This window comes from Mauremys reevesii, linkage group 16 (genome assembly GCF_016161935.1).
Source record: "Mauremys reevesii isolate NIE-2019 linkage group 16, ASM1616193v1, whole genome shotgun sequence".
Lineage (NCBI taxonomy): Eukaryota > Metazoa > Chordata > Testudines > Geoemydidae > Mauremys > Mauremys reevesii.
The window spans coordinates 33,999,796-34,027,190 of NC_052638.1; the positions used below are offsets into that span (position 1 = coordinate 33,999,796).

General features: G+C 44.5%; 1 protein-coding gene across 9 annotated transcripts in view; it reads left to right on the plus strand.

Moving 5' to 3' along the window:
• The window catches only part of BCO1 (beta-carotene oxygenase 1), a 104,190-nt gene that overhangs the window by 58,159 nt on the left and 18,636 nt on the right, over nucleotides 1–27,395 (plus strand). Inside the window, exons 1-6 of one of the 9 annotated variants that reach the window (XM_039502671.1) lie at nucleotides 2,500–2,582; nucleotides 11,146–11,236; nucleotides 12,537–12,649; nucleotides 13,707–13,842; nucleotides 14,713–14,919; nucleotides 26,973–27,101. In XM_039502671.1, coding sequence (XP_039358605.1) covers nucleotides 14,856–14,919; nucleotides 26,973–27,101 — 193 coding nt within the window. In that variant the 5' untranslated portion in view covers nucleotides 2,500–2,582; nucleotides 11,146–11,236; nucleotides 12,537–12,649; nucleotides 13,707–13,842; nucleotides 14,713–14,855. Of the gene's footprint in view, nucleotides 1–1,428; nucleotides 1,503–2,435; nucleotides 2,583–11,145; nucleotides 11,237–12,536; nucleotides 12,650–13,699; nucleotides 13,843–14,712; nucleotides 14,920–26,972; nucleotides 27,102–27,395 lie in introns of those variants that run through there. The other 8 variants (XM_039502670.1, XM_039502672.1, XM_039502665.1 and 5 more) reach the window with 8 other exon arrangements.

Below are 27,395 nucleotides of genomic sequence, written 5' to 3' on the forward strand. Positions count from 1 at the left end.
TAGGGGTAACAAAAATAGATCAAATAGCCACGTGCTTCTGATATATACAAAAGATCATGGTTGGTGTATCTGACTGCTCCATCTGCATGAAAGCTCATGCTGAAATAAATTTGTTAGTCTCTAAGGTGCCACAAGTACTCCTGTTCTATCTGCATTTGTATATTTCGATGTGGAGACATAAAAATGCTTAATTAAACCTCTCCCTCATTGTCCCAGATAGGTTTTGGATGTGCAATTGATCACCTGTAGGTGTTGAAAGCACTGTACAGCACTCTGGTTTCAGCAGGAAAGTATAAGACATAATGGAATATTTCAGATATCTGGATTTTAGGTATGCCTAGAGCCATTCACTCTGGTTTTTGTTTGCCTTTTGCGAAGCACTGAGGTATTCAGACAGACTCTCTAAAAATGTGAAAGAAAGGGCAGGACATGTTAATCCTTGTTGTGTTATGTATCTGTCTGTCTGAGACCAGCCAGTCCTATAGCATGTGTTCTGTCCCAATGACTTGCTAATCTAAAGCATGTTAATCCAAATGAAATGGAGTTTGCAAAGTGATTGTCTTGTAGCTTTAACTATAACAGTGTCAAAACTTTCCCATATTTTCAAACCCTCACTCTAAGATGCAATATAATAACTACTTCATTTGTGAACTCCCTTGCTCCTATTGGAATAAGTCCGTCATCTTTCTGAGAATTGTGTCTAGGGGCAGGGGCGGCTCTAGCAATTTCGCTGCCCCAAGCACGGCGGCATGCCGCGGGGGGCGCTCTGCCGGTTGCCGGTCCCGCGGCTCTGGTGGACCTCCCGCAGACGTGCCTGCAGATGCTCCACCGAAGCCGTGGGACCAGCGGACCCTCCGCAGCACGCCTGCGGGAGGTCCACCGGAGCCGCCTGCCGCCCTCCCGGTGACCGGCAGAGCACCCCCCATGGCATGCCGCCCCAAGCACACACTTGGCGTGCTGGGGCCTGGAGCCGCCGCTGTCTAGGGGTCCTCCAGATCTTTACAGAGTCTTAACCTGTCCTATAGCTTATACAAGATGGTGGCCATCAAGTGAAGGCTTCTGGAGGAAATCACTGTGCTGTCTGAAACATCAGAAAAGGCCTTGGTACAAACCACAATTAAATAAGGTCTGGTTGTCAAAAGCACTCTGCAAAACATTTCCCCTTTTGGACCTTTGCAGGTGGTAGTTATTGAGTTGAAAGAAAACTGCTAGACTGTTGGGAAGTGTGATGGGGGTCTACACCACACTGGCACAAAAAAGGTTAACTGGAGGTGAGCTCTCAATTAAGGTACCTGGTTGCACCTGGAGGATTGGCCAGGCCCAATGACTGATGAATCCCAGTTGGGAGAGGAGCTGGGGTTACTATAAAGAAAGGAAGTGTGACTCACAAGGGCTGGAAGGAGTTTTACAGTCTCTCTCTGGGATAAGAGAGGGGAATGGAGGTGTTCCACTGAGGGCTGAAAGAGGGATGCAAAGTCAAGCCTGAGGAGGGCGGAGGGGGGGTAAATTAATACTCTTATTCTGGGATTTATTGGGGGATTTGAGAGGAGAGCCCTGTGAATCCAAGCCCCTGTGGGAAGGGTAAACTTGAAGAAGCTGTGGGAGAGCCCTGCTTGCAAGCTTGATAGGAATAAATCTAGGAAGATGGCAGCAAGGAGTTGGAGGGATTGAATCTTGACTGTCTGTCTTAGGGTCCCTGACTGGAATCCAGTGTTGAGGGTGAACCTGGGTTCTCCTGTCTGCCATTGGTGAGGTGGCATAAACCCCTGAGAAGGGAAGGGAAGGGATGGGAGGAAGCCCAGAGGAAGGGGCATATGACCCACTGGGCCTAGATCAAGGACTGTGGGGTGGATGGAGAGACTGGACACTTATCTGTTGGACTTCTTGTTATCCTGGAAGGGGTACAACTAAATGCTGACCTGGCTGAGTTACTGGAAGAGACACCATGGCAGGGCTGGAGCAGCTGTTAGGTGCTCAATAGAGAAAGAGCCTGCTATGCTGTCCCCAGCCACGAGGGGGTGTACCAGCAGGGGGAGAAGTCTTTGACATTCTCTAGAGGTCAAGAGCTATGGGTAAGGTTGGATGCTGAGCTTGTGATGTTTTAAAGGGGCCTTTCTTTCAGAGGATTTCTGCGCTTTCTGAAAATCAGGCCCCTTTCAGGTGTCTCAAGTTTGGTTGCCAAAAATGGAGGCACCCAGAATCACTTGTTAGAACATTGTTGTGTTTGAAAATCTTGGCCTTTTCCCCTAAATGATGGTTGTTAATAATCTGGCTCCTATTTGGCTAGTCTTAATTTCTACAACTCAGACTCTACCCTCCTGGCAATGGCTCTATATGTTGTCAATAGGCCAGTTCAGGTGATGTGAGAATAGAATGTGTCATGTGCAGCAGCCATATCAAATTCCAGCAGATGCCATCCCTTTGACACTTGTCACAAGCCCTGGATTGTGATGTCACTGGGCAAACCAGGTAGAAGGATGAGTCCAGTTCAGCAGCAGAAAAATGCTGAACTAGTCAGCAATAATGGGGAACAATAGAAACACTTCAATCTAAGTACCTCCCCAGCCCCACCTGCAGAGAGGGTACGTACCACTGCCTGCTGCACAACATTTTTGAGGGATACTGTGTTAAAATGTTGACAGCAAATTGTTGTCCTGAAATCTCTGGGTATATCTACACTGCATCTGGGAGGGAGCCACCCAGCCTGTGTTGACAGAGTCACAGGAGCGGGACTCAAACTAGTATGCTAAAATTAACGGGGTGGATGTTACGTTGTGTTCTGAAGCCCACCCAGCCCCCTAGTCTTGAGGTCCTAAGCTACAGCCTGAGCTGCAATGTCCACGCTGCTATTTTTAGTGTGCTAGCTTGAGTCTGTCTATCTGGGCTGGGAGACTCGCTCCCATCTGCAGTGTAGACATACCCATAGGGGCTCCATGACTCTTCAAGGCCCCAAAGGGGTTCTACTTAGTCATCAGACACCTGTGCCCCAACTTCCTTAATGAAGGGACACAGCATTGGCCTAGACAGGCTCCAGGAGCAGCTAGACCTCAGAAGGGTTTCCAGGGAGCTGAGAGGAGAAAGGTGGATCCCTCTGGAGCCCAGGTAGCTGTGCTTTATTACTAATGAGGCCTATCTACAGAGGGCAATCTCCTAGGCAAAGAACGCTGCTTTCCATTTCTTCAAAAGTGTGGGGCGTGTCAGTGGGTAGATCCTGGAAAACCGGCTTAGGTGTTGGATGGCATTTTATTTTTCTGTGCATGTTAGTTTATCTGAGAAGCCATCCCAGAGGCAGAGAGAGGGCATTTCAGGCAAGTAAATGATGGTTTTCTAAGAAGGAATGATTTTCTTTGGCATCACATAAGCCCCAACTGACCTTTGATGGGAGGTTAGAACTGGGGCCTGACCACAGGCTGATGTAAAACACATGGAAACAAAAAATCAATACACATGGGAGACTGTTAAGAGAATGTGGTTTAATGGTTGGAGCATTAACTGTGGATCAGCACTTTCAAGTTCTATTCCCTACTCTGCCCTTGACTTGCTGTGTGAGATTTTGCTTAAGTCAGGCCTTGGTTACCAGAAACCTCAACTATAGACATACCAGAGGTGCCAGCTCTCACAATTTTATTGCAAGTTTTGTGATATTTGGTGTTTTTATTTAAATCCCCAGTTCCTAGAGTCGGGGCATTATGAGACCATCACAATTTACTTTTCATTGCTCCCTCCTCTCACCCCCCCCCCAAAACAACAACAACAACAAAAAACAGTTTCTAGCCCTCGTGGTTCTGGAGCACGGCTTGAACATATGACCCCTGAAGGCTAAACAGCAAGATGTACAAAAATAACCCAACATTTAGTTTAAAATAACCCAACATTTAGTTTAAAATAACCCAACATTTAGTTTTAAAATCTCATTATACTTAAGCCAACCTCATGATACTTCATGGCCTGACTCGTTATTTTTGCATGCTTGGGGCTCGTTAATGCATGTCAGTTTTTGGAACCTTAGCTTGGCATTGGGCCTGATAGTTCAGAGGTACTGAGCACCCACAACTCCTATTTACTTCAGTGGGTGCTTGGCCCCTGTGGAAGTCGGGTCCTCGTGTCTCAAGTTGAGCAACCACAACTGGAGGTCACTGTTGGGAAATAGCAGCAAAGAGTCTTGTGGCACCTTATAGACTAACAGACGTTTGGGAGCATGAGCTTTCGTGGGTGAATACCCACTTCATCGGATGCATGCTGTTGGGAAATATAAACCTTACTCCTCATTCGGAATAGATGTGCTGCACTACAGCCACAGCACAGGGTTACATTCAAACAACTGCAGAGCTCTGTTCTATTACAGAACTTTCCTGTAAGGAAAGCGTGACTCATCCAAGCATTTTCAGTTCTCTAAGGTTCATATTTTTGAACTTTGGTCTCCTAGTCGTGGTGAAAACAGTTCCAAAGTCTTACAGGGGAGCTGATCTCTGTGCTGGCACAGAGCATGCCACATGGACCAAGCGGGGAGGTAATATGCTTCCATTAACCTGGGATGGGCTGGTTTGCCCCCGGTGTGGGTTAGAGCAGCCATGATGTTCTACTATGGGTAGGGCCCTACCAAATTCACAGTCCATTTTGGTTAATTTCACAGTCATAGGATTTTAAAAATTGTAAATTTCATGATTTCAGCTATTTAAATCTGAAATTACACAGTATTGTAGGGGTCCTAAGGTGACCAGATGTCCCAATTTTATAGGGACAGTCCCAATATTTGGGGCTTTTTCTTATATAGGCACCTATTACCCCCCACCCCCTGTCCCAATTTTTCACACTTGTTATCTGGTCACCCTGAGGGGTCCTGATCCAAAAGGAGATGTGGGGTTGCAAAGTTATTGTAGGGGAGGTTGCAGTGCTGTTACCCTTATTTCTGCGCTGTTGCTGGCAGCCTTCAGAGCTGGGATCCTGGCCAGTAGCCACCTCCTGGGCTGGTTCTAGGCACCAGCAAACCAAGCACATGCTTGGGGTGGCACAATATCAGGGGCGGCATTCTGGCCTCTTTTTTTTTTTTTTGCTGCGGCAGTTTGGGTGGCTTATTTTTTTTGCTTGGGTGGCAAAAAACCTAGAGCCAGTCCTGGCCGCCGCTCTCCAGCTGCCCGGCTCTGAAGGCAGGTGGCAATATTGTGACCCCCTTAAAATAACTTTGTGTTTCCCCTCTGCCACTCCCTTTTGGGTCAGGACCCCCAATTTGAGAAAGTTGGTCTCCCCCGTGAAATCTGTATACTATAGGATAAAAGCACACAAAAGACCAGCTTTCATGGTCCGCAATGCATTTTTCATGGCCATGAATTTGGTAGGGTTCTAACTCTGGGTTATTGCAGCCCTGGAGAATGGTTGGGGTGTAAGCAATTGCCTGATGTGGCCTGGAATGCATTCTACACCAAGATCTATGTAGGTGAAAAGGGACCATAGAGAAGAGATTAATTCCCTCCCCATCTTTAAATGGGGGTACATAGTGTCTAGGTTATCCTACCTGCATCACGTTCATTGCTAACCTGAAAGAGGTGCCCTCTTTGTTCCCATGACTCAGACCAGGACCACATGGTGCTAGGGGCTGTACAAACACAGAACAAAAGGACGGTCCCATTAAAATAAATTAAATCTACAACCAAAGGCCCAGTATTTGTGACACAGGTGCAAACCCATGGAATCTGTGACCATTTGAATGCTTTCTGCTTTGGTGATGTATTTGGCTTCCTGCTGTGGCTGTAGCTCATGCTGGGAGGATGGTTCAGGGCAACCTGGAGAATGGGGTAAGGTTAAGCCTCTAGCTAAGGTTAGGACTCAAATTTAGTATTAGGCTTTTTATTGGGATCAGTTCTTGGGCTGTACTTGTCAAGTACCCTCTGAAACCAACCTAGTTTGAGTGTCAAGGGTGTGATATACACCAAGTTGAAGTAGTTCCTGATAAATGCAATTCTTATTTGTTATTCACTCATGTAAAATACGGTATTCACCTTGTGCCTAGGCTAAAGACAATGAGAGCTTCACGTAGCTATGCAGGACTTAGGATAAGTTCTACTTAAATGCTTGCTTGTAAAACAATCAGGGAGAATGACTCCAGCATGTGCAGAATTTGTTCTTATAATCTACAGCCAGAGAAAATGCTTTACTTTTGTGACACAGTAACAAGGCTTTTCTTATATGATGGCTTGTTTCTAAATGTGCCTTTCCCACATTTCTTTGTTAACAAACTCTCCTATATTATCTGCTTTTGGCTAAACCTATAAATAACTATGTCAAGCCACTCCCTGAAAAGGCTCAAAGTAATCTAGGATTCCAGTGAGTTTGATAGAAAAATCTCTGAAATCAGCAAGCAAATGCAAAAGCGGCCACAACAACCATCTAGATATCACAGACATTCTACCCTGTATGTCTTCTGCTAGGATAAACGCTATGATATTCATTAGCCCAAAGCACTGACTCTTGCAGTTAGGTCTGATTTAAATTCGAAGCCTCCTATCTGGGCCATTGCCTTCCCCTGTTCAGATCATCTCTTTATTCTTAATGCTCTATAACACAGCTCCGGTGCTGCCCAAGCTACGTTGCAGGGGGTTGGTGTTTTAGTTTCCTTAGATAGGTTTGTCGAAGGTATTTTGGGGTCTCTTCAAAGAGTGCTCTACAGCAGGGATCTCAACCGTTTTCTTTCTGAGTCTCTCCCCCCCCCCCCCAACATGCTATACAAACTCCAGGGCCCACCTGTGCCACCATAATGGCTTTTCTGCATAGAAAAGCCAGGGCTGCTGTTAGGGTACAAGTAGTGCAAATGCCTTGGGCCCCACGTCACAGGGGCTCCCGCGAAGCTACATTGCTCAGACTTTGGCTTCAATCCCAGGTGGTGGGGCTCAGGGCCCTGGGCTTCAGCCCCATGGAGTGGGGCTTCGCCTTTCTACCCTGGGCCCCAGCGAGTCTGTTGGCCCTGTTTGGTGGCCCCCCTGAAACCTACTCATAGCCCGCCATTAGCTCAATAAATCTCCTTTCGCTTTAATACTTGCTTCCACTCAAGGGCCGAAAAATGGGATTTCCCTGTAACTGCTGAGTCTGTAGGGGCTTATCCTGGCCCTGTGCTCAGACTATCAGACTGTTACTAGCCCATATTACTACATATTTACCCAGCGCTGTCCTAACCTCTGCCATCGGGTGGGCTTACCTGAGTGCTGCGCTGGGCAGCCTCTCCCCAGCCTGACTGCAACATCACCATTGATTGTTTAATATTACAGCAGTGGCCTCAGATGAGATCCAACCTCTATTGTGGTGGGTGCTATACAAACAGCCCTGGCCTCACGGAGTTTAACAATCTAAAGAGCCAGGCAGACAAGGAGTGCCCTGTTACCCTCCTTTTACAGATGGGGAGCTGAGGCCCAGAGAGAAGTGACCTTCCGAAGGTCACTCAGCAAGTTTGTGGCAGAGCAGGGAACTGAGCCCAGAGCTCCTCTTGAGTGGAGCTGGGTTGAAATGTTTTGAATTTTGAAATATTTCAACACAAAATGGGGCCAATTCTTTTGTAAAATATGTTCCCGGTTTTTAACCAGTTCTACTCCTGAGTCCTCGTGTGGGGCTTTAACCACAAAACCAGGCTTTCTCCAGGCCAGTCTGATGTAAGGATGCTCCAGTTAACTTTGAACCCAAGTTTGAGGTGGGAATAGTGGTGCTCTGGTCTCTGAGCGGTTAACTCTAGCTCAGTTTCCCCCAACCCGTCCACATACGCTCAGGGGAGAAAGACTTTGGGAAGACAGGCTCCACACACATGGGTTGCAGGGCTGAGGTGAACCCCATGCTGGGCCGTTTTCTGTCTATTTTATGGCTTTCAAGTATTTTTCGTTCTTGTTGTAGACGCCACCCTCTCGTTCTCAAGAATGAACCTTGAAGAAAAGGCCTTGAGATGGATTCTAGGCCCTGCTCCAGCCACTTTACTCTGCTTCAGTGGCATGAAGGGGCTGCAGCAACCCTCTGGGGAATACCTCCAGTGGAGCAGGGCCAACATAGACAGCCCTACGCTGCCCCTGGGGACGGCCCCTGGAGGCTGGCTGGGAATGAGACAGGAGGGGGCTGCAGAACAGCTCAGAGGGAAGCAGGGAAGGCTGCCATCAATGAGAGTAATACCTAGGGCTGCTTTAGTTTGCACAAAGGCCATGCCACCCAGAGAGCAGCCTAGCAGTAGAGAAGAGAGTTTGCAGCCACCTTCTCTCCACCTGCTCCTCTGTTTCTCTGCACCTCCTGAGAGGCTCAGCCCAGAATCCGATTGGGTCGCTGGCTGAGAGGGTTTTTTTCAGGTTTCTGAACTGTTGCACACAGTGAACTCTGCCATAGGGCAATTGAGATATTATCTTAATTAGCAAATTAACTCTTGCTTGATAACTTAATTTTTGTACCCAGTAAAGATAACTCGCATTCCCGTTTTGGACACTAGAACGTGGAGGGGCTGGTATCAGAACCTTGGTGAGGCATTCACTCATTTCATATGGAAAGGATTTGTGAAACAACGTACTTTTTGAGCAAAATGTTTTAGGGCCTAGCTGCACTGTAAGTCTAGCAGTGCCAGAGCTGATACGGGTCTAACATCCCTTTGTGTTTATGCCGTGGATGGGACAATGTGGCTACAGCGCTGTTAGGGGAGTGAATGAGCTTCAGACAAACAATTAGCCACTGAAGTGATTAATTTATTTGTTCTGATTTTTTTTTTTAAAAACGTCAAAAGCTGCAGGGCCCTTTTCCATAAATAAAAATGACGTATTTGGTGAAAAAGTTCAAACAGCAAATAGATTTGCTCACGGACAATTTGCCAATGGAGAGGTACAATGCATTCGATACATCACTCATTGGGAATTATTCACCCATCTCTACAAGTGAGTGATAAACCATCACAGACAAGGGAACAAAACAGGCCTATGTGGAGTGAGAGCCAAATGAGAGACTAGGTGGGGGAGGGAATATCTTTTATCGGACCAACTTCTATTGGTGAGAGAGACAACCTTGTGTACTTACACAGGCTCTTCTTCACAGATAAAGAATAAAAGATATTACCTCACCCACCTTGTGGCTACCACGCTGCATAGTGCTAAATGAAACATTCCTCTTGTAACAAGGGGCGGTTGGGAGAGGAGGGCATGGTTGCTCTCTGGGGCAGATTGGTCTCCCAGTCTTCCATTCAGCCCTCGGCATATTTTTAGAGGAAATTTAAAAATTGTCTAGGGTCTAGTAATACAAGTTTCTTCAATTTGCAGTCTCCTACTCCCTCCCCAACTGAGACTGCTGCATCTCTTGCCCCTTCCTACACTTGATTGCTGCCAAGGTCACTGGGGGAGAAACGTGTGCAAAGAGTATCTCGTGATCATGCTGGTCCTATGTCCCCTGCGCTGAGCATCAGGGTTAGCCTTGAACTCAGATAGCACGTGGAAGGGCTGTATGGGATATCTGCTGATATGTCCTGACAGCTCACTAATGGTACAATTTAGATGGTATCTTAATTAGGGACTTGGGCTGCGAATTTATCATTCTAAACTTCCCCTCCCTGGGTAAAATATTAACTAGCTTTGCAGTGTTGGACAAGAATGCTATGGACAACTTTGTGTCCAACCATGGACAGAGCTGCAAAAAGGTGGGCTTGATTCAGAACTTCCAGCCATTGCAACTCCACTGACATGAGTGGAGTCACTCCTACTTCTCCCAGGTGTAAGTGAGAGCAGAACCAGACCTGTTGTTTCTTATGTTTAAACTGGTGCTTAGTTTTTCTTCTCCTTATTGAGCTACTGCGGAGTTTAGAGGAGAAGAGCAACTGATATAAAGCTAGGAGTCAGTTACTACAGGAGAAAAGGATTACAACAGGTGGGATTCATTAATAATAATAATAATAAAAGTCTTCTACAATATGTTTCATCAGTAGATGGCAACTTTACAAAGTAGATAAATATCATTACCTCCATTATACAGATGGGGAAACTGAGGTACAGGGCCCAAAGTCATACAGCAGATCCATGACAAAGAACAGAGTAGAACCCAAATTCCTGTGTCCTAGTCCACTATTCTAGCCACTTGGCCACATTGGGTTAGGCAGCAGGGTGCCTGAAAACAGCTGTGGATAAGTCTGCATTTAATTAAAATTCTACCTAACACCGTAAACCAGAAGATAATAGGAAATACAGTGGAATCTCATTGATCTTTTCTACTGTAGATGCCTTCATACCTCCACCATTCATCACAATCTCATTCAGTCACACAGCCTAACTCTAGCCTCTGTGAGAGTTAGATATGTTCTCCATACTCATACAGACAGAAACATGTCTCGGTAAATTCTAGAACATGCTGGTTGAACATTAAAACACATAAATGGCCTGGCGTTGTTGGAGGTTGTTGTTAGGATTATGTGGCTGAGTGTGATAGTAAGTAAGTGAAGGTGTGGATTGTGCTTGGTTACATGCTGGAATGGAGGAGGAGGCTGTTGTGGAATCAGCAGTCATTGAATGTTAGGGTGTCTTGATGACTGAATGAGTTGAGGTTGGTGTAGATATTAATGTTGGCTCAATTGGTAATAGCCTTGAGCAACCTTTACTCTCGGTATGTCTATGCTGCAAATAATTTGAGTTAAAATAGCGGTGAAAACACAGCTACCTGGCCTTTAGATCAGGTTAGCAGCTTGAGTTCAACCCCAACTCCCTGTAGGCATTAGCTCGAGCTGCTAATCTGAGTTAAAAGCAGAGGTGCTGTGTCTTCACTGCTGTTTTAACCCACGTTAGCTAAAACTGCTTAGCTAATCTGAGTTAAGAACACACCTTTTATTTGCTGTGTCGACATACCCTTACCTAATGGTTTTGTGGAGTATTTACTTAAATTATTTTAATATTGCTATTAACATCTATATGTAGAATGAACAAAGATGAATGTAGGAAAAGAGAAGTCTAATTTTAAAAAAAAAGTTCCTTATAGAAACAATTATTTTGGTCAAAACATTATTGGTAAACAAGTCCAATTATTATAATATTTTAGCTATTGATATTATAGCTAAGAAAATGTTATCAGTAGATGTCAATAATTGTTTATAAGTATTTACACTGGGTATAGGAATTATTCACAGATGATAAAGCTGAATGTTATTTTGTTTTTCAAAAGGAGATCAAGTTCACAAGGCAATAGTTAACAAAGATAAAAAAATACAGTGTACATATCCTGGCACAGCGAGATATCAGTCAATATCATTTCAGTAAGATATCAGTTCTGCTATTATAGTCCATATCTGGTAAAGTAATAGATGGGAAAATGTAGTCAGGGTAGGTTAGAAACTGAATCCAACAATTTGTACCTTCACTTACAAGCATTGATGATAACTTGACTTTTACTACTGGAGGACCTTGAAATTAAAGTGATTTTGATAAACATATGTATTTTCAAACACAAATAAGCAATAATATCATTGCCTATCTGCTTAGCAGGGTATTAATCTACTTCTTGAGTAGACAAACTACAAGTCCAAAGGTAAACAGATTGCTTCATTATGTTTTTATTATCACACAGCTATAAGTAGATCTGTGTGAAACATTCACTACTGTTTTTTCATACACAAAAGCAAACATGCTTACAGTTTGAATTATATATTTTATAACAAAGGAACAAGAGTAGGCCTTGTTTGGCCTGGAAAATTTTGTTTCCATTGGTCAGCACTGGTGCAGTGGCACTCATTTTTAGTAACAGTGTCATTGCTAGTATTGACAGGAGGAAGGCACAAGATGTTCTGAGTTTGGCCAGCACTATATCTTTCACTGTTATTAGCACCTGTGCTAGAAAAGAAGTGCAACACTGTCTAATGTAGACGTACGTTGTGTGTCTGGCTCCCCTTGGCAACAGTCTGCACTGAACTGAGTATTAAATGGCTGCTAAACTCTATTTCCAGGAAAAGTGCTCAGAAATGTAAAGCAGCCCTTTGGCTGGGAGGGATCTGACTCTGAGCGGCTTCCACTTGGCTCCCAAATATCGTTTCTACTTGGAGAGCTCTCCACTGCATTTCTATGGCTCTAGCTTGCTCTAGTCTAGGCGGTCCTCCAGGACTAGCCTTAAAGACCAGCCACACTCCTTGAGTGTAGCTCCCAGCTGTCCACAGCCACAGAGATACAGTGAGAGCAATGCCAGGCTGTGTGATGTAGTGCATCGCTCTTTGACTGTGCGTAGTTTGGGACTGTGCCGTAGGTGGGAGAGAAGCTCAGGGATGGGAAGAGGCAGAGTGGGGATGGGGAAAGTGGAAGACACAGAGAGAGAGAGAGCAAGACAGAAAGGTGGAGGGGAATCTTGAAGTGGGGGCTCTAGGTGGTACAGAAAAGGAATTTAAAAGGGGGACCTGGAGGAAACTTGTTAGGAGCCAGTGTGGGGTGGTGAGTTGGGAAATCCAGGGAGAGGGAAAGGAGGGGAAACTTGAGGATGGATTTGACAAGGGGTGGGAGATGAGGAACTGAAGAATTTGTGAGAGGATAACTTTTGTAAATGAGGTAATGTGTCTATTGATTATTCAGATTAGGACATTGTATCAAACCTGAGAGGTGCCGTGGCCTTGTGTGCCAGGTTTCAACGTGTGGAGAGGGGAGCTGGGCCCAGCCCTGTGGTGCATTGGAGCCCCGCATGTTGGGTGAGTGCGGGGTGGGCTCACTCTCCAGCCCATGACCAATGACCCATTGCAAAACCTGGCTCCGCCCCTGGATCTCTCTGCTGGTTTTACATTGTCACTAGTAGAAATGTAGCGTTGGAAGGGACCTCGAGAGGGCATCTAGTCCATCCCCCTGTGCTGAGGCAGGGCCAAGTAAAAGTAAGTCATCCTTGACAGGTGCTTGGCCAGCCTGTTCTTAAAAATCAAACTTTCCTCAGTGTCTTGTCCTCTCCTTTGACCTTCATGACTTTCCTCTCTCCTGGCTCTCCTCTTACCTCTGACAGTTTCTTCAGCATCTCTTTTAGTGGGTTCTCCTCTTTCCCATTGTTCGTGAGATTCCCACATGGCTCTGTCCTTGGCCGCCTCCTTTTCTCCCTTTACACCTCCTCTCTGGTTTATTCTCAGCCATTCTCATTACTGCAACTGCCGCTGGCGATTTGCAAATCTCCCTATACATCACAGGCTGTCCCATCATCAGCTTAACTGCAACAGGGTCAGACTCCTTGGGGCTGATTCTCAGTTACTTCCTTCCTGGCCTCCGGGAGGTGAGGAGCAAAGGTGGTTTTAAGCCATCATTGTGCTCCCCATTTTCAGGGACTGTGCAGGGACCTGTTTGGCTCCTGATGTAATTTAGATCAGACTCAGGCCTGCTTTATGTTCTGCTTCCCCTGCTCCCTTATTCACCCTGTGCAGTACACTCTGGCCATGCCCTCTTCACCAGGGCAGGGAACAGGGCCAGTGGAGAGCCTTATGTTGCAAGAGAGGCTTCTGCACGGGGTGGGGGGAAAAGGGGTGCAGTGTGAGAATCAGGCCCTTTATCTTTCCTCCAAAATACTCTCCATTCTCTATCACTGCTAATAAACCTATTACTAAGCCTGTGTGATGGAGGGTCACCTTTGATTCCTCCCTCTCAAGCCCTCACTTAAAATCCTGCTGCTTCTTCACTAATGCTACAGACTCCAGCAAAGCACCTTTATTTCCATATTTAGAAGCTGTATTGGGTTATTGTATTATCCTTTATTTCTCTTGGAGCCCACAGTGTGTGAGATGTTCTCCAAATGAAGAAGGCGGCATGATGACTGCCTTGAACTGGGCAGTGTGAAGGCAGACCTGTGGGAAGACTGCGAGTAAGGACAAAAGGAGCAATATTCACAAGCAAGCAAGAGCTCTCATAGGTAATGAAAGCTACATTTTACATAAAATAAGCATGTAAATATTTTCATTGCTTAATCAGCTATTAGGAGGTGATTTAAACATATGGGAACAAATAAGTCTCTGACTTCCAAGGTAATCTCACATGAAGTTGTATAATATTCAGTTGTACAAGGAGTCTTATCATTCATGTTATATATAGTCCCTTGGTTTGCTCTGCAATCACATGCTTTATATTGAAATAATTCTTTGATGGGAGGATTTCAAAATGAACAACACTGGAATCAGCTAAGAACCTAATCTTGAAACAAAAGCAGTGAAGTTAACTCTTTATTTAAAAAAAAAAAAAAAAGTCCCTAACCCCACTTACTCACCATTACATGATTTGAGTGATGTTACAACCCTTGTTTGTGAAGACAGCCATTCCTCATTCAGAGAGGTGCCCTTTAGCTTACTTTTCAACAGTCTGTTCAAAAAATAAAGCACAGAGCTGTGCACTGATCATTTCCTGCTAGTGCTTAGAATGGCACAAACTTGTATTCCAAAGAGAAGGCTGTGATCAGCTCTGGAGACTTTTTTTTTTAATTAGCTCCTTAAAAACAGAATCACAGTAGCAGGTGGAGGTTTTTTACTCTTTCCTTCAGCATTGTCATATGGGCAAGGATCCCTATCTAATATCCAAAGTTTCTCAGAATCCCTGGGATTCAGCTGGGATCAGACAATAGCCCCCTGCTGAACTGATCTCTTGTTCAATCATGAGCAAAAAGGCAAATGAATTAGTTCTCTCTGTCTATGAATGGAACAGAGATAAAGAGTTAAGTGTGGAGCGGGACGGAGAGAATTATGGTATTATATGTGCTAAGGATTAAAGAACAGCTATTGTAAATTGACAGACTATCAGCCACCAGCAGCTGGCTGGAGGCGCACTTTGGCCTATAAATAACAGGAAAGAGCTGTTCGCAGCCCAGTCAGAGAGCGGACCACAGGAGCAGCACCAGCTGTGCGGGGATATACAGGTTGTGTAAGTGCAGCAGACATGGATGTGATCTTTGGTAGAAATAAAGAGGAGCACCCAGAGCCCATAAAAGCAGAGGTGAAAGGTAAGGAAAATCTGTTCCAAACTGGGTGGGTATTTTTGTGTTTTCAAATGAGTTAATAATCTAGCACTTGTTTCCCCAAGACAACACTGAAAAGGGGAATTGCTGGGTCTAATGAAAGGGAGAATATGAGAGAGAGGTGAATGGCTGTTTAGAAGATTGAGATCAGATCTTATTTCTCCCCCCGAATTGCAGGCCTTTTCTCACTTTATGGACATATTTGGGTGTACATTTCCGGGTGTACGTTTCCTGCAAGTAAGTTTGAAAAGGAGTCATTGAAACTCGTGGTTGCCAGCAAAGTCAGGTGGATTCAAATCTGAGGCAACCCCCATTACCCCTCCCCGCCTTTCTCGTTGTCCTTTCAGTTTCTCCCTATTTCCGTATTCAGTCACTAGCCTCTAGTCACTTTCTTCATGTTCAGTTCAGAGGAGTGGCTGACATTGTCATTTTCACTTCCTGGAGATGGAGAGAGGGACTGTAACTCTTTGTAGAGCTGTTTCTAAAGACAAATAGAAAGGCAGACATAAGTAATGCCCAGTGGCTTTATTTCAAAGAGGGCAGAACAAGCCAGGGAAAAAGGAACGGTTCTGCTGAGTCAGGGTAATTTAAAGTCATGTGATTTAAGTTGGTGATTTAATGAAAATCAATATTTTTAATGCATTTTGAGTGAAATCATTTCAGTAGATACCGTGTCCATGGTTAGTATTTTTGCCTTGATTTGATTGCCACATTTTATCTCGTTCTAAAGAGTTTTGTGATGCAGCAAGGTGAATGATTTTATAAAAAGTGTTTGTTGTTGGAACAGCAAGTAGGCAAAAGTGGCGTCTTCGTAATCAACAGATCTGCCCCTGGTATGAATTCAGAGTAACATCTGCTGATGTTAGAGACAAAAACAAGATTGTATTGCTATTCACTCCTATAATCGTGGCTAACACAAATAAGGGGTGAACTGGATTCTGGATTGTGTGTATTCTGGCTTGCAATCCTCAACCAGAATTGCTTAAAACCTCAACTGCAAAATCTTTATTGGTAGAGATGCAGTGCCTCAGAGGACCCAGCTTGACTCTCAGATTCCAGGTTTAGGTCATGGTGCAGAGACAATATACACAGAATCCCACAATGCCAATTTTTAAAGTCACTTTTCAGAATGGAACACACTTAAAACAGATGATGGTCCAGTTACTTATTGATTGTGGAAACAAAGAGAATCTCTTTAAACATTCAATATTTTTTTCAGTCAGCTACGCACACCTCCCCTGTGTGTATTTTTCAGTGGCTTGTATTATCTATCTCACTCTATGTACTGATCTCAGTGTCCATCTATGAGGCCTTTATTTGGCTTTCCTTGTTTCTAGGAACTTCACTGGTAACTCACTGTGCTATCCTGTCTAATAACATGCTCATTTAACATGACTTCATCACTGTAATATCTGATCACTTTCCAAACATTTATGGATTCATCTTCACATCCTTCAGGGGGCATAGGAAAATATCATTTATCTCCGCTTTGTAGCTGGAGGGAAAAAATCTCATTAGGGTCCAGATCCTTAGAGGTACTTTAGGCATTACTCTGCTCAGCATTGCAATGTTTGACCTCGAGGTGGCCTGCTGCTCAGTGGAATTTTCAGCTGTGAGTTAGGCTCCATCCCTCCCAGTATAATGCATGAGGAAAGTTTCGTGTACAGAAGGGATTTTCAGAAGCCGGACGGCTAAGCAGGAAGCTGCCTAAACTAACCTGGAGGGATATGCTGAGGTGAGGGGCAGAGAAGAGAGGGGCTTAGGCATCTAAGTGGCTGACTTCTGCTTGGGACTCTCAGCCATGAATCCTCTCCTGGAGGTAGGGCCTAAGACAGGTCACCTGCTTATGTAACCCATGCACTAGCAGCTGAAACAGTGGCTGTCTGTCTCACTTATATTTCCCAGTGCCCCCAGCTGCCTTTTGGGCAGACGCTTTGCTGCACCTCCATGCATCAGTGGCTTCCTTCTGTTGCAGGGGGCTGGTAGGAAACAGATGTTAGATTAGAGTGACCAGATGTCCTGATTTTATAGGGACAGTCCCGATTTTTGGAGCTTTTTTCTTATATAGGCACCTATTACCCCCCCACCCCCTGTCCCGATTTTTCACACTTGCTATCTGGTCACCCTATGTTAGGTGTGCTCCGAACTTGCCTACTTGACTGGCCTCTGCTGGTGAGATAGGCATTCCCCTGCCTCGTTTGAGAATCCTGCTTCAGGGCATTGGCTTGAGCTAGGGCTGCAAGCAGCTCATTACCTGTGAAGTGGCTTCAGTGCATAGGCAGCTAAGCAAATGCTGACGGGTGGAAATTTAAACACCTACAGGGTTAGGCAGTAGCTGAGCAGCAGATCTGAAAATGTAAGTGGTGCCAAAAGGGTGGACTTAGGTGCCTCAGGAGCCAGATAGGATACATCTACACTGGTGGGGGGGAAGCCCACAGCAGCGAGTTGCTGACTTGAGCTTGCTCTAGGGGGCTAAAAATAGCAGTGTAGTCATTCCCACTCAGGGGTGGGTCTCAGAGCCTGGGCTCCAGCCTGAGCGGGGACGCCTACACTGATTTTTAGCCCTATGGCACAAGCCCCATGAATCTGAGTTAGTTGACCCAGGCTCTAAGACTTGCTGTCGTGGGTTTATTTTGCAGTGTAGCTGTATCCATAGGTAGCTAGGTCCAGATCCTGAAAAGTACTTAGGTGCCTATTTGCATCTTGAGGTGCCGAAATATCTTTAAAATGTGGCCCTGGGTGATGTGTACAAGGTCATGCAGGAAGTTTGTGGCAGAGTTAGAAATTGAACCAGGTCTTCTAAAGCTCTATCCAATACCTTAACCACAAAACCATCCTTGCTCCATAATATTTGCCACTGGAAGAGGTTTGTCTTTGTTGTTTGACTCTCCAGATATCTTTAGAGTATTTTTAATCTGATGTGAGAACATGATTTAATTAGGTCTCTCTTTTAACTTGAGTCTAGATATTCTTTGAATTGCAAAGATGATTCCCATTTCTTATGTGAAATATCTCAGGGCAGAGAATAGCTTTACCAAGGCCAAATCGTCTGTGGATGGACAAGGCCCCAAATGCTGCAGAAATACTAAATTTGTTTTGCTGCATGGTAGGGAAGGCAGGTTAGCCTGATCCTCAGTGGTGTGGCAGAAATGAGGGTTGGCTGGGTCATGGCCAGTGGGCCAAGTTCATTGCACAGATTCCTGTTCCAATGCCCCATGTAGAGTTGTTGGGAGGACTCTAAAGGGCCACAGTCACCTGTACTGTCTTTGGAGACTGCATAACCTGAGGCGTTCTGTTATGCAAATAAGAACGTTAGATAAACATTCCTATTGTCAGATATTTATACTGGACTACTTCAACTAAATATACTGATGAGCAAAAATGTTGTACTGTATCTAACTTGAATGGCTGGATCTCTTACCATATATCATTTCTTGAGTACTCCTACTCCTTCTGAACACTTTTCATCACTCTATTGCTTTATCATCTTCCCTTTCCCCATTTATCTTTTACAGCGTTCTTCACCTTTTGGATAATTCTGTGTATCTAGGGCCAAATTTTGCTCACCTTACTCCAAAAAGTAGATCTGTTGTCTCCACTGGGACTACTTGTGTGAATAAGGCCAATGGAGTTTGTCCCCTGAAGTTTTTATAGCCTGTAAATATTTTAATTATCAATTCATCTGGGATGTTGTCAATACCTGTAGCCTTTCTGTTCTTGAGTGATTTCACAGCTGTTTCCACTTCATGCAGTATTGGAAAGTCATCCTCCGCTGAATCTGGGCTGTCTAAGACACTAGCATCTCCATTTGTCTGGCGGTTGTATAGATCAGAGCAATAGTGTGTCCACCTATTGATGTCCCTTTCTTCTGTAAGACCGTTCCCTTCTTTGTCTTGATTGATGAAATTCGGAGGACAAAAGGTAATAGATGTAATCACCAAGATCTGCAACAAGATCTGGCAGACCAGTGAGTGGCCCTCCACGTGGACAGAGTCACTAATCATCCCTCTGCCAAAGAAAGGCCACCTGCAATTGTGTCAAAATTACCAGACCATAAGCTTAATTTGCCATCCCAGCAAAGTGATGTTGAAAGTCATATTGAACAGATTGAAGCCACAAGTGGAGAACATCATCGCTGAAGAACAGGCTGAATTTCATGCTGGAAGAAGTACCACAGAACAGATTTTTCAACCTTCGTGTTCTATGTGAGAAGTCCTTACAACTCCAGCAGGACATCTACCACGTCTTTGACTTCCAGAAGGCATTTGACAGAGTATGGCATGAAGCTCTCTGGGCAACCATGAAGAAGTACAATGTTGGTCATAAGCTTATTCTTACCATTAAACAACAGTATGCCAAGGCCAGCAGTGCAGTTCTCGTCAATGGCACAATAGGAGGGTGGTTTCACACCACTGTTGGAGTCCGGCATGGCTGCCTTCTTTCGCCCACACTGTTCAACATTTACTTGGAGCACATAATGACTGATGCCCTAGAAGATCACATATGCACAGTCAACACTGGGGGGCGAACAATATCAAATCTTCAGTTCGCTGATGACATTGACGGCCTGATAGACAGCGAAGATGAACTTGCCAACCTTGTTAAACGATTGGATGAAACCTCTGCAAAATACGGCAGAGAAAACCAAGCTGATGACAAATGTGACGGGATTAGCTCACATCACTGTCAGTGGACAAGAACTGGAGAAAGTGAAACATTTCAAATATTTGGAGTAAATCATCACTGATGAAGGATCCAAAGCAGAAATTCTGGCAAGAATTGCACAGACAGCAGCAGTAGTGGCAAAGCTAAAGCCAGTTTGGAGGAATAAGAACATCTCCCTGGAATCCAAACTGAAACTGCTGCAAGCATTGGTCATCTCCATTTTTCTGTATGCGTGCAAGACATGGACCCTTATGATAGAACTTGAATGGAAAATACAGGTAGTAGAGATGAGAGACCCAGGATTTTATGGAAGTATCTCCTACTTCGACCATGTCACTAATGAAGAGGTCCGCAACATTGTCATCCAATGCGCTGGGTCATCTGAAGACCTCCTGATGTCCATGAAGAAGCGCAAGCTGAAATGGTACAGCCATGTAACAAGATCATCTGGCCTATCCAAGATCATCTTCCAAGGGACAGTACAGAGGAAGAGAAGAAGAGGTAGACAGAAGAAGAGATGGACTGACAACGTAAGTGTGGACAGGAATGGACTTTGCAGAGACTCAAGCACTGACACACAATCATCAGGCGTGGAGACAATTGTTTGATTGCTCATCAATGATGGTGCCTCAACAACCAATGCGGTTATGGAGGTGGTGGTGGTGGTGATATATTTTAATTAGGATACTAGCTGTTTTCGCCAAGAGAATGAAAATAATACATACAAGATCTGTGTTAGAAATAGTCTTCTTCACTGTGTGCAAAGTAACACTTCTATTGTATACAGTATTGTGTACATACCGTAACAGTGTCTTCCAGCTGAGCCCCACTTAATGAAGAATGAAAGCAATCCCACCATGTGGTGTTAGAGACCTACTTAATTTAACTGATACATCTTCTGTGTCTGCGTAGTCCCTTGCCCCATGTCTTGGGAAACTCTGCACTAATGCATCTTATGTACTCTTTGTAGGGGGGAGCAGGGAAGGTATTTAAAGTGTTCCCCCCCAGATATGTATCCTTTTTTGGGGGGAGTGAGGTGGAAGGTAAGAGAAAGTGAATTCTTGTGTTTTTTTCCCATCAAGTTCTGTTATATGTCTAACAAGAAATAAAGCTTTTGCAATCTGAAAAAAACCCGGAATATATTAAACGTACATTATTTATCTACTCTCAGCCCTCTAGTGGCAATACTGAAGAGAGCCACTTTCTTCATATGGCTCCCTCTTACAGACTAAAGGGAGGTACATGAGAAGACTAGAATAATAAAAACATATTACCCCCCCACCCATACTTCAGCGACGGGTTCTTATCTGCTTTTGTGTTGGCACCTGTAACAGCCACAATATGATCATTGAGTTTTTATGCTGTCTGTCAGAGCCTAGACTCTTCTGTAGCTCTTGTTAGAACAGTCAGATATGCATCTATCTTCATCCATTCCCCTCCCCGCACAGAATTTCAAACCTAATACCACATGAAGGTGTGTATGTTTGTACTGTGCCTAGCACAATGGGATCCTGGCCCAGGACTGGATCAATTACAATATAAATAGTAGTAATGTGTACACAGTATTAGTTAAATAAATGTTCTTGGAATGTATTAAAGGCAAGCCTGATAAAATCGCCTTTTATTAAGGTTGCCTGACTTTCCATAAGAACATAAGAACGGCCGTACCGGGTCAGACCAAAGGTCCATCTAGCCCAGTATCTGTCTACCGACAGTGGCCAATGCCAGGTGCCCCAGAGGGAGTGAACCTAACCGGTAATGATCAAGTGATCATTCTCCTGCCATCCATCTCCACCCTCTGACAGACAGAGGTTAGGAACACCATTCCTTACCCATCCTGGCTAATAGCCGTTTATGGACTTAACCACCATGAATTTATCCAGTTCTCTTTTAAACGCTGTTATAATCCTAGCCTTCACAACCTCCTCAGGTAAGGAGTTCCACAAGTTGACTGTGCGCTGCATGAAGAAGAACTTCCTTTTATTTGTTTTAAACCTGCTGTCTATTAATTATACTATCCTATTTTCAGTTGCTTAGAACTTTGCCAAACTGAAATTTTCCATGGTGGGTGTCTGCCTCAGGCTCAATGTTTTTGAAAAATGTCAGCCAGAATTGTTCAGCCAGTTTTGAGAACCAGGCTGGCAGGACAAGATGACATTCTGCATATTTTAAAAAATGGTGGGTTTTTTTTTAACGGTATTAGGCCTGTCCTGCTCCCTGTCCCCGTGCTTTGGAGCAAGGATTTGAAATTTAACAGGGGGTTGGCCTTTGTGTCAGGGATGTGCCTTTTGCTATCCCTGTGAAAATCCACCCAAATTTGGTCAAGTTATAAGCCTTTGAAAAATCTGAGTTCACACATGCTCAGTAGAGACTTGAATTTTAGCATTCAGATTCCCTGAAGATTCCGTCCATTCTGATCAGGTTCCAGTTTGGGCTGAGCAGGACTGTCCCTGTAGTTGCAGCTCTGCACTGCTGTGAGATGTGCTAGGTCCAGATCCAAGCACCAGAACTGAAAGTAGGTTGATTGAGAGACCAGGAGAGTCAATGCCCCCTGCTGGGCTGAGGCAGCATGGAAGAGAAAATTGCAGGATTCAAACGCAGACCTGGCAGAGGAGAATAGGTGGGGAGAAAGGGCATGGAGGCTGGCTGGTGGTGGGATGGGTAGAGGGGAACTGGGAGTCGAGGTGGGGCAGGGAAAGATTGGGACTAGCTGAGCAAGGAGATTGGAACTGAGGTGGAGATGGGGATGGAGACCCTGGGGGACTTGAATCGGTGGGGGAAGGAGAGAGGGACTGGGAATCAGGGGAAGGGGACTGAGAGTCAATAATGGAGGGAGAGTGAAATCACAGGAGGAGCCGGGGAGAGACTGGGACTGGCTGGCACAGAGATGGGAACTGAGAATGAGTGGGGCAGGAGGAAAGAGATCAGAGGGGAGGGAAAACAGATTGGACGAGGAGCTGGGGCAAAGGAGAACTGGGACTGGCTAGGCAAAGAGATTGGGACAAGGAGCTGGGGGGGGGGGTCACACTGACATTGGACAAAGATCCCAGGAGGATGAATGGGAGTAAGTGGGGATGGAGAATGTGGGGAAGGGCGTGACTGGAGGCCAAGGTAGGGAAGAGAGAGATTACTTGAGGAGCCGGGACTGGGAATGTCTGGTTAAAGAGACTGGGACTAGGAGTTGGGGTGGGGGAAGGCTGGGACAGGGATTCCAGAGGGGTGACACTAAGACTTGCTGGGCAAAGAGACTGGAACTGAAACGAGATGCCTGAGGAGTGCTGACTGGAAGTGGGTAGGCAAGGAGAATGGGACAGGGATGATCCAGATGTGTGGAAGAGACAGGACTGGAGACAGACAGGCTGGAAGGGGTGTGGCAGAAGGAGTCACATTTGGGGAGAACAGGCAGAGGTCTGTGCCTAATAGGTAACACTCTCCTCCAGAGCCTGGAATGGAACTCATAACTCCTGAGTCTCACCATTCCTCTGCTGTTAGCAAATATCTGTGAAACGCATCATGAAAGTGTTTGTCTCATCCCCCTCTAGTGCTGGTCCACAGAGGATGCTTGTACTATCAATGACTTTTGAAGTGACCGAGGTCTGAGTGGTGGTTCTAAAGGTTCCATCCCTCATGATGACCGTGAGGGTGTCAAAATATGTCACATGATGGAATAGCTTTACTTTTGGTTTGTTTACAACCTTAATTTGGACCCCTTGTGAATATGCATTATGATGCAGTCTTTGTGAGGAAGATAGATATTTATTTGGAAACAGAGCCAAGTGGCCCTCAAATACTCTACTAAATTACTTTTGCCCTTCAGGTTACTTGGCCCTTGTTGCAACTTTGAGGGAGAGGAAAACACCCACCCCTTCTTCAAATTAATAAACAAGCAAACTTTAACTTAAAGAGCAATTACTTAAACTTTTACTAAACGAAGTAAAACCTTACAATACAAATGATCACATCAAGGTCACAGTTGGAATGAAGCACTTTGAGAATGATGTGGAATGGAATCACCAACTGATTATATCAGCAGATGAACACAGCCGGTAATCAAATCATGAAATTAAGACAACAAGTCAGTTCTTTCAAATACTAAATGCTGGAGGCTTAAGGAAGTGCTGTTTCCTTCTCAGTCCTTGAAGTGCCACTGGTGGCAATTGGGCTGGCCCCAGCTAAACGGGGGAGAACATATGTCCCTCCCCTTTAGAGTCTGTAAGCACTTATGGGCTAGTTTAGGATGAAGGGAGCTGGCTGGTCCCTCACCTTCCCTTTCATTAATTTAAACGCTAGCTCAGGCCATGTGGATCCTCTTTTTGCTCAGTTCCCGGCTAATTTCCCCACTTTTTGATACATCAAAGATCTGCAACTCTCCATTTCCCTCTTAGTGCAGAATGGTGCATACAGATACAAACCAGCTAACAAAATGGTTTAAGGGAGGACTCACTTAGCACGTGGGAAATGATTAACGGCATGTAGTGTTACTTACGCTTTTGCTTACATGTGCACAGTGTGTGTACACACACGCCATACACGCTTTAAAAGGGTTAGAGAAAAATCAGTAATATTGGCAGGTGTCTCCATGCAATAACAAAATAGGGTAAGGGGGAAAAAGAGAAAGTTACTTAATACAAGAAAAAGATTTGTTCTTCAGCTTGCGTGGCCTTCAGAGCATCAGCCCAGAACTGCAGGTCAGGGGAACAGATGATATCTCTGGTTGGCACCTCATGCTGACCGGTGGGCTTCCTCTGTGCTGGTCAGGCTGGCATAGCCAGTAGTGGTCTTGGTCTCCTCTTCCTTAGAGCTAGCCTACAGAAAGCAAAGGCATCAGCCCTTGGTGACATTGTGGTGGACTAGGAGGAACATGCCATTCTCCACATCTACCTGGATCCTTGTGGTGGTGATTTTTAGCTTGTTCGACCTTATGGCACCTCCCTGGAGCAAATCAGGGGACCACAAATCTAATAACCCAGAAACATGGTCCTCTCCCAGTCACGGATGGGCAAGCTTGGCTCTTGGTCAGTTTGGAAAGTCTCTCCTTTCACTGGACGTTCTCTTTTAATAACCAGCGTTAGACTAGACCACAAGGGTAGGCTACTCCAAAAATATGATAAGCAGGAGATTGCTTCATGGAAGTATCTCAGTCCCCTCTGCTCCCCTGGAGGGGGTAACAGTTAGGAGTGCACATGGCCCTGAATTTACTAGGGCCTTGACAGATTCTTATATGTGACTTATGCCCTAGTGGTGACTGCCATTGCTTTTCACCCACTCATATTCCCACTCAGCCTTTCTTAAAATACTCTTAGAGGTCCCTTTTCAACTGCTCTTTGCACCAGCAAAAAATTAGGGAACCAGTTGTTCATGGCTTAATTAGGTGAAGGGTCACCTTCCTCTTTGCATCAAGGCTGAGAGACAGAGCGGCCTTAGAGCCTGTTAATAACAAATCCTAATTAAATGACAAAGAATTAAATTTTATACCTACTAAAGAAAATTAAAGTTTTTACACACCAGGCTTCACTCAAATGGACCAATATCCCTCACAAATTACATGGCCTTTTATTATTTTTCCCACAGGACCCCAGCCTCATTCAGTACACAGGATGGACCTGTTCTGGGGCAGAGCAGGGCTGTACAGTGAAGGAGACAGTTGTCTGTAGGACCCCTGCTTCACTTGTTGCAGAAGTTGGAAGGTGTGTAGCAAAGGAGGCAGGGGATTGCAGGAAGAGAAAGGATGGGCTCCTGGTTAAGGCAGCTGAATGAGATCCTGTGTGATGCTGGACAAGTCAGTTAAACCAAACTTTTCACAAGTGTCCACTAACTGTGTGTTCCTCATTTTCTGGGTGTCTGTCTTGAGCATCTGATTTGCAGAAATGGTGAGCACTCTCAGCTGCAATTGAAGTCAATGGGAGCTGTGCTTCTAACATACAGTGCTATATAATACTAAGTACTCTGAAAAATCAGGTCATAGGTATCTTAAATTGGGAACCCAAAATTGGTGGATAGTTTTGACCTTAATTTCAGTGCCTCAGTTTCCCATCTGTAAAATAGGGATAATAATAGCTCCTCATCTCAAAGGAGTGTTGTGAAAATATGTTAATTGATATTTATAAAGCAGTCAGATACTAGAGCAATACATTTCACAAAAGAGCCTATGAGGCAATGAATAATTAGAGCTGACAAGAGGATGACCATTTAGTTTCAAGACAGCTTTCAAGGTTTCACAATTTGTTTTCATTCTGCATTGGAACAAAACCAGAACCTTTCAACCACTTTCACAAACCAGAACTGTGTTCAAACAGCCATTTTTTGACAGAAAAGATCAGGAATGCTTCTCGGTGGAAGTGACCAGAGAGGACCATCCTGGACCTCAAAAATCTTCCTATTGAAAACTTAGTCAAAATCAGTACATCCCTGCAAAATGTTTCAGCTTTGATGGAACCAGATATTTTGACAAACATTTCATTGAAAGTGTTCTGATCAGCTCTATTAATAATTCTGTCTTCAGAGCAGGGTTTGAACAGTGTGTAGTGGGGTCTCCCATTGAACAATGAGGAAGACACAAAATATTGAAGAGCTTCTCATTAAATGAGTGTCATCTATTTTGTGCACTGACCGAGGCAGGGATCTTGTGGAAAAAAATAGAATGTGATAAAGTAATTAAAGATGTATACGACAAAGGAAAAACAGCCAAGCTTAATTCTGGCATTTCCTAACTTGTGAGTGCTTGACTTTGTTTTTAAAAAAAAAAAAAGCATTATTAAGGTTGCAAAGATTTTTTTTTTGTGACTAACACGTAGTAACTTAGCTGATTTCTTGTTCCTCATGTGTCATAAATCACCAAATCCCTATATCTTGTATTCAACCCTGGATAGCACTTATGTATTATCAATACAATATTTATAATCTTTATTTCTACTCTCAGAATTGACATGATTAGTGTTCTGAAGCACTGCCATCATGACACTTCATTACATTGTGTAATTTTATTAGTGGAATTGTTACTGGAATTCAACCAGCCTTCAGTTTACATTGGCATCTTGGCCACTGAGAGGCATTTGATCTATAAATGACTCCTATAATTTATTTCTGGTAAGCCCTGGCTTTTGCTGGTAATAGCAAATTGGGATTAGATGGGTAATTTTAAAATGAAAGTTCAGGAAGAAAATGCTCCTCCTTCATCAATCTCTTATAATTAGTAAATTATGTTCATGTAATTTCATGTTTTCAGTTTTGCATATAATTAGGGCCACACAGGCATACTTAAATGGCATGAGCAAATACAAAATGTACCTGCTTACCTTTGGAAATTTGTCCTTTAGTGCACAAGGTCACCTTTGACTTGGTGTGGAAATGAACTGTGTCCTTTTTCTTTACAGGTGAGCTACCAAGCTGGCTGCAGGGGATTCTTCTTCGCAATGGCCCAGGCATGCATACAGTGGGGGAAACCCAATATAACCACTGGTTTGATGGCTTGGCTCTGGTGCACAGTTTTACATTTAAAAATGGTAAGTTGCTGCATTAAAGCACGAGCATCCAAAACAAATCTTGGTCTTTAAACAGAAGCAAAAGGTTTTATAACTGTGGGTGGAGTTTGCTTACAATACTCATACATTGAATTGTTTCAGATGCTTAGCTAAAGGTCCTATTAGACATGTGGTCCTGCAAAACATCAGACAAACAAGGACCAGTGGAGCTAGTGAACATCAAATAAAGGGCAGGACAGTCAGTGCAGTCTTACAGACACAGCTGCCAATGGTGGTAAGAGAGAACGGGTGGTGGTCTTGCCCGTCTCAGTGCAA